The sequence below is a fragment of the Trachurus japonicus genome, chromosome 23, assembly GCF_045865225.1.
Source record: "Trachurus japonicus isolate A0001 chromosome 23, Traja_1.0".
Classification (NCBI taxonomy): Eukaryota; Metazoa; Chordata; class Actinopteri; order Carangiformes; family Carangidae; genus Trachurus; species Trachurus japonicus.
Genome location: NC_140929.1, coordinates 22,426,231 through 22,433,795, shown reverse-complemented (window position 1 = coordinate 22,433,795; position 7,565 = coordinate 22,426,231). Strand labels below are relative to the sequence as shown.

General features: G+C 39.7%; 2 protein-coding genes across 6 annotated transcripts in view; one reads left to right on the top strand and one right to left on the bottom strand.

Annotated features, from left to right (window-relative positions):
* The first annotated feature begins 1,440 nt into the window (after positions 1 to 1,440).
* On the top strand, positions 1,441 to 3,302 carry kiss2 (kisspeptin 2). The gene is made up of 2 exons (XM_085768856.1): positions 1,441 to 1,580; positions 2,955 to 3,302. The coding sequence occupies exons 1-2, from the start codon at positions 1,448 to 1,450 to the stop codon at positions 3,224 to 3,226; spliced, it is 405 nt and encodes a 134-aa protein (XP_085624982.1). The 5' UTR covers positions 1,441 to 1,447; the 3' UTR covers positions 3,227 to 3,302.
* A 1,579-nt stretch (positions 3,303 to 4,881) lies between these two features.
* Positions 4,882 to 7,565, bottom strand: part of ldhba (lactate dehydrogenase Ba) — a 194,205-nt gene continuing 191,521 nt past the window's right edge. For all 5 annotated transcript variants that reach the window (XM_085769403.1, XM_085769402.1, XM_085769404.1 and 2 more), the window contains exon 8: positions 4,882 to 5,767. In XM_085769403.1, coding sequence (XP_085625529.1) covers positions 5,600 to 5,767 — 168 coding nt within the window. In that variant the 3' untranslated portion in view covers positions 4,882 to 5,599. The remainder of the gene's footprint in view (positions 5,768 to 7,565) is intronic.

The following is a 7,565-nucleotide window of genomic DNA, read 5'->3' as shown; positions in this document are numbered from 1 at the left end:
CAGCCTCTGTGGGGCGTCTGCTCAACCCACTGAGCTATACAACACCCCGATATGTCTCTAGTCCCACAGATCCAACAGTGTCACTCTCAACATCAGCATCAGAGCTCCCTGTCAATCACACAAACACCCCAACAGACAATTAAAGGGATAGTTCAACATTTTGGCAAATTGGCCCATTGCCATATTCCCCATGGTCATAGCAGTAGGTTCGTTGCCTTTAATTGTTGGTGCAAGCTATTTTTAGAACGGCGGAGCAGAGCCGTGAGCTGCTCAGAGCTACACTATGGAGGCTAATGGGATTTCTTGGTTTCCCTCATCAGACTCATCAAATACACAATCCAACAACTCCAAAACGCTCTGGTAGACAAGTTGTGACCTGCACATTCACCACGCTATGAGATAATAGAGATATAGATGCCGAAAAACTGCCCCCAACAGGAACGCGCATCAGCGGTTTTGCATGAAATTACCTTAAAAACAACTCAGTCTCATAGCGTTCTGTTATCATCTCATAGCGTGGTGAATGTGCAGGTTACAACTTGTTGTTGGATTGTGAGTTTGATGAGGGAAACCAAGAAATCCCATGAGCCTCAGTAGCGTAGCTCTGAGCAGCTCATGGCTCTGCTCTGCCGTTCTAAAAATAGCTTGCACCGACAATTAAATGTAACAAACCTACTCCTTGGCAATGGGCCAATTTGCAGAAATATTGAACTATCCCTTTAATGGAAAGGTGACAGTATTAAAGAAAATATAAGTCATAAGATGGCAACATCAAACATGACACAGTCTTTTATTTACCCCAACCCCTTTCTCAGGATGCCAGGTATCACACTGTGTCACACATATGGAAGTGTGTTAAAATACAACTAGGTCTTGTGAGCTGGTGGGGGCCCCTCGTCAGATTCCAGATGTTTGTGAGTTGTAGTACAGAGAAATACAGGGGCCATTTTCTGGAGTATATACTTTTATTTTGTACTACCAATAAAAGAAGGAGGATATTAGTATCTTTAGTCAAGTAGGAGTTTAAATGTAGGTCTGCTGTGATGCTACATGGTGGCAGCCTACTAATACAAAGCTCTGAATACGACCTCCTCTACTGCAGCTGGATATAGTAGAAGTGAGCATCTGGTTTCCAGTGACGACCCAGTCCTTCCTGCTGCTGCTGCTGCTGGAGCCAAACCCCAGCCCGGTCTGCGCAATTACACGTCCCGGCTTTTTAGTCCTTTTTCCAACATGCACTAACATATTATCTTGTACTGGATGAATGATCATTTCTGAGAAGAGCAGATGAAAGATGCATTTCAGCAACCACCAGCAGCTCTTTGCAGCAATTTACAGCGCAGAGCTCACGGACGGCTGTGATTGGCCGAGAGCTGGGGGGGAGCACGAGGTCACGGCGGTGATATAAAACAGGTGTGAATGGAGGGAAGGCGTTTAGTACCTGCTGATGTGGGCCCGGTGTTGGAAGATGAGACTCGTGGCCCTGGTTGTTGTGTGCGGGCTGATCGCTGGTCAGGATGGAGGCAGCGTGGGAGCCGCTCCGCCCGGATACCACTCTGCACAGAGGACACCAGCAACAGGTGGGTGCCCTGGACAGATGACAGACAACATTTCACAAGTTTTACCAGGTTTTATTTGACCTATTCTAATTAACCAGATGACATTTTACTTCGCTCTGATTATGGACTATGGTCTATCATTTATTCTATAGTACTTTTCACCTAACCTGACATTTGCAATCAGTAGTTAGTTTAAGATTTAAAGATCATTCTTTCCAGATTAAAATGGGGTGCATTACAATGATGACTTTATTAGAATTAGAATTAGAATCCTTTACTGTCACTGTCAACATTGACACCAACATTTATTCAACAGTACATAACAGTATTTAGTTATTTTTTTCATTTTATTTGGTAAATACTTTATTCATAAGCAAAAATTTGCAACCTCCAAACCAACCTTTTCTCATTTTTTAATTGAATTCAATTCTCTCTATAAATCCCTAATTAAAAATAAAAAGAACACAACTTTTTTAGAAAATTATGAAAAGATATTTATTGTACTTCCTGGCATTTAATGGAATTTATGTTAACAGTGATTATTACACACCTATGTATTGACATGACAATATTTATTTATTTTTGTTTTGTTTTTGTTTGTTTAATTTTCTTCATTTTCTACTTATTTGAATGAGATCCCTGCTGTATTTATTTATTTTATTCATTGTCTTTCTGAATATGAAACAGCTCTCGTGTTGTGTTATGTGTCAGTGTTTGACACTTTTTGTACACTTTGAACACTTATATATATAAAAAAAAAAACATTAACTCACATCCACTGCCTACGACAGTAGCATAGTGCTTGAATGTTATGTATCAATAATAAGAAGAGTGTAAGATATGAATTAATTATGAAACAATATTACATAACTATATTTTCCTGCTATGCAATACCAGATTGTATTTCATTCCTGTATTCTTATGTGACATATATAAATAGTTTGATCCTAATATTGTAATTTTTGTGTATAGCCTACAACACGATATAGAATCAGAATTTATTGCCAAATAATAGCACTAAAGAGTTATTGACTTGGTGTATAGTGCAAGAAGGAGGGGACAGTTAAATAAGTAATATAAGTAAAATAAAATTAAAACAAAAAAAGAAAGAAAACAATGTAGTTTAAAAAAAAGAACCCTATATACTAAGAGCTGTGCAGTATATACAGGTAGCCTGTGTGCAAGAGGTAGGTGAGGGTAGATTGACTATGTCTCTTTGTCCTGGATTATGAGGCGGTTGTTTTAGATGAATTATTAGCATTAATACCATTGTTTGATTCTGATTTATCACCGTTTTCCAGTTGTATTTGTAAGAAAAAAAGTCTTTACATGTTGAATGAGTTCAGAGTCAGTCATGCTGATGCTGTGATGTTGTGTGGTGTCCCCCTGACTCAGGATCAGTGGTCTCCGGGCTCAGGAGGAGCAGGGCCGCAGCAGCAGACTTCCTGGACGAGGATCCCAACCTGTGTTTCTCCCTGAGGGAGAACGACGACCAGCGGCAGCTGCTGTGCAACGACCGCAGGAGCAAATTCAACTTCAACCCGTTCGGCCTCCGCTTCGGGAAACGCTACAACGGCTACGTCTACAGGAGAGCCGTGCAGAGGGCCAGGACGAAGAAGTTCTCACCCCTCTCTCTATTCTCGCGAGAACTTGAGGTGCCTACCTGAAAGAGACAAGTCTTTCCATGAGACATTTTACTTCAGGTAACATCATGTTGCCCTGAATAAAACTTTTGTACCTACATGTACTGTGACAGTGCTTTGTAGCCTAATCATCTTTTCTCTGTATTATCTCTGTGATCACTGTGAGAATCCAAATGAAACTGTTCAGGTGATTTTTATATTGAAGGAAAAACCTCAAAGTCACAATAAAGGAACTGGTGATATAATAAAAAGCAGCAGTTGTTTAATCTGAACACAGGGTGGCGCTACAGCACTTTTATTCACAATATCTACACATGCCTCAGCAGCTAAGTGTAATGCTGAGTACATTAAATATAATGAGGCTAAAATTTAAAACTCATATTTGATAATAAAACATTAAAGGAGAAGCTTACGCCCTGTACACCAGTCAACCAGTCAGAAGTTTTTACAACAAACCATTTTACAGTTTCTGTTTGTTGAGGAAAATGAGGCTCAGGGCTTCATCCTGTAGTGAGAGAATGAGCCATGATTATTATGAGTTAACAGCAAAGAGTCAGGCTGCACGTGATGGAGAGAAGCACAGTCTGAAGACTTTAAGCACATGAAGCTGGTTTGGGACAAATTGGACAGAAGGTGAAGGCGAAGCAACCTGCACATGACACACATTAGTGGGAAACATCTGCTACGGAGTTCGACAAAATCTTAAAATAATGATTCATCTCCACTGTAGGAAAAAAATGATTCCTTTAAAAAAATATTAAAACATAAAACAAATGATTGATTTGTTGTGTGCTTTGATTTCCTGAACACTGAGACATTACACTGTAACAATTACATAAATGGAGGTGAAGCCAGTATAAATAATAAATAAATAAAGCAGAAAACACGTGCTCATATAACAAAATAAATATGCTATGATGACTTAATGTAAAATGGCACCGCTTTCAAGTGAGACTACCCTTATAAAGTATTTATAAATGGTTTATAATCAGGCAGTTCGTTTAATTAATATTTTATAAATCATGAATTAAATAATATCAACGTTTAAAGTTATAACAGTTTTCATACACTGATGCTGGCTCACTATTTGGCAAGACTAATGAGACCTAATGAGTTCCAAGTGTGAGGTGTCATGTCTGTCGTCCTTTATCAATGAGCAGGACGTATAGTGAATTCATACTAATGATTGGTGGATCATCTATTAGCTTGTAGTTGTCTCACTCATTCAGTTGTATGAAACTAAACTGGCTGGTTTCCAGTTGCAGCTCCTCAATGTGACGTAAATGAAGATGGTTGTTTCACTGGTTCATCTGTTATCTAACAACTGCTGCTCTGCTCTCACTGTTTTGTAAAATGTGGAAAATAAGTGTAAATTCATATCATTGCAAATAACCCTGACTGTACAAATGATTGCTCAAATCCCAGTAGTGATTGAGTGGATGGTTCATAGTTAATTATCATTTATTTGAGAAACTCTGATTATTAAATCATTGCAATTCTGAACACAATTTTCAACATAGTAAATATCCATTTTGAAATACCGTATTTGCATCTGCTTCAAGCATTTTCATTCTTAAGATGCTGGTGTCTATTTATAACAACTATTTAACAAATGATAAACCTAACAAAAAGACCATGAATGGTCATATTTGCAGAAAGTAAAACACTCCCACACACAGTTTCCTTCATGAGGTTTAGTTTATTAAGTTAGACGTTACTCTCTCCAAAACACTTTCCAACACAAGGTCACAGTCAGAAATCGATGCTTTTTTAACAAAAGAAAAAAACAACTCGAGCTGGACGAAACCACTCCTACTCTTTCGCTCCATCTCCCTTTTGTCGACACCAAGGAAACAAGAGGGGAAGAAAAAAGCACCTTCACACTCACAATGTCAGTTTAACCTGTGTTGACCTAAACCAGCAGTGGACTGTCTGCTGTGCCGCCTCTGGCTGAGGGCGGCGGCCTTTTTGGATTTTTAGGGTCTTGAACGACTCAGAACAGGAAGTGCTGAAGGAGGAACTTTGGACACGTTAGGCTTTTTGGAGGGTTGTGTTTGATCCTGGTCTAAACAGCTGCAACACAAGAATCCACATACAGAGCAGGTGACAGGTCAGCTTTACGTCTCCTAACACAAACACAGTAACACAGCCACAGTGTGTCTTTTAAAGGAGCATACGAGTGTTTTTTAGACTTCTGGGTGTCGGGTGATTGGCAGTGACAATATGCAGCTCTGACGTCTGAGGGGGACTTTGAAGAAAAACACTGATATTATCCTTTAAAATAACAGCGATACAGTCTAAAAGAGGGGGGATGTTATAAAAGGAGTGTGTGTGTGGGTGTGTGTGTGTCTCAGGCCTCTGCATCGATGGTGTGTGCTCTGTGTGCGCAAGGTGCGTTCAAATGTCCTTGAGGTCCTTCTGGATGCCCCAGAGTGTGTCGGCGCTCTTCTTCAGCTGGGCCACCTCGCCGTCTGTCAGGGTCATGTTGACCACGCTGCTCACGCCGCTGCCGTTCAGCACGCAGGGCAGAGACAGGAAGACCTCCTCGCCGATGCCATACATGTCCTGAGGAAACACACACACACACATAGAGGTGGGTGAGAAGGACGCTCTGAGAAAAAAAAAACGCGAGTCTGCACATTTATGGTGTTGAAGTAAGCCAATATAATTATAACAACAGATACTATAAGTTTTCTTCATCCTGCTCCTTTTCATTCATGGTGACAATGTGTACATTATGTAAATATGTGCAACCATGTGAAGAATGTATACCATGAATGGAATAAATCAAAATGAATGAATGAAGGAATGAATGTAGTGGCCGCATTTTTTCAAATACGTCGCACTTCCGCCGCATAAATCGGCAATTTCCGCGTGAAATATGCGGGGGTTGCATGATTTCATAATCCCTGCATTTTCGTTGCAAACAAGTCACATATATCTATGCATAAAGTTGAAAAATATTGCATTTACTTCACACAAGAGCAGCCATTTTCCTCCTGTTGCCCTGGGAACGTTAAGAAGTGACGTCATCGGAAAGTTATTCAGGAGTTGATGCAACTTTACAGTTGGAAGATTGCACTTTTTTGTTACCAGTTGGTTAAATCATACTAGTTTCAAAACCCTTACAGTAAGTATATTAGTAGTATGTGCATTTACGTTACAGTAAGAGATTGCACTTTGTGCATTGGAAGAACTTATTTGAACAGAAGACGTCTGTCTCTGTGAAACAGGAAGCAGACATTTAATATTATTGTTTAATTTATTAATTTTTTTACAGAAGTTGTAGCGTATTCTTTTTGTAAAGATACGGAACTTGTTTGACTCATCAACATTTTGTTGTAAGTTTGAGCCATGTGTTTATTCAGGTCTGACATAAAACAAGATGAGAACTTAATGATTCCCAGCACTGTCTGTGATGTAGTAGAAATGACTCTTTACATTAAGGCAGTAGCCTGGTGAGAACAGAGTGTTGGGGGAATCACTTTTTTTCCTATTCATCAAACTGCAGTTTTTGCAAGTTCCCGCAATTTCATGGCATAAAATCGCATAAATATCCCGCATATTCCATTGGATTTTTTAAGATAACGTGCTGCATAGTGCATAATCAAGGATTTAGCCCACATAATCACAAAAAAACTCTGCATTTTTCTGGAAGGACTGAGAAAGCATCCAGAACCTCTAAAACATCTCTACAATAATTAATTGGCGATTCATAGTTTATTTGTTTACCCACTACACTAACAGGATTTCTTGACAAACTGCAGTGTGGTTTCTGAGGTACAGTTGCCGCCGGTTTCACATCCACACAGACACAATAGTACCAACGCCGTGCAACCTCAACTGTGGCGACAAGGCTTCAGGAAGCTGCAGCCCAGCTGTTGCTCATCAAGAAACAACTGCAGCATGTAAAACCACAACTTGTCAGACTGGCATTAAACTAATGGAGCAACATGTGGTTCAAGTGTTTGCAGATGTGTTGTTGAATGGTGAACAGACGGAGGCGGGCTACTTCCAGTCTTCATGATAAGACAGGGCTAACTGTGATCTGACTGGAGCTCTGTGCTGAACACACACACACACACACACAGCATGAGACTGGTAAGTCAGCTGCAAAATGAGTACATTTATGTTGAACTGCCCCAAAAACACAACATCTGGCAGAGGTACATACAGTATATAATACACAGAGTATTAATATTCCTGCTATAGGACTTCTGTTTAGAGCATTTAGCAACAAAGGCAAATGGTCTTTCACTTCATTTTCATCAATATATCAAACAGCAATAATCTGATTGATCTGATAGAAGTGTTTTCTGTAATACAGATAATTGTACTTTAGATTAAATAGACTGAGGAACTC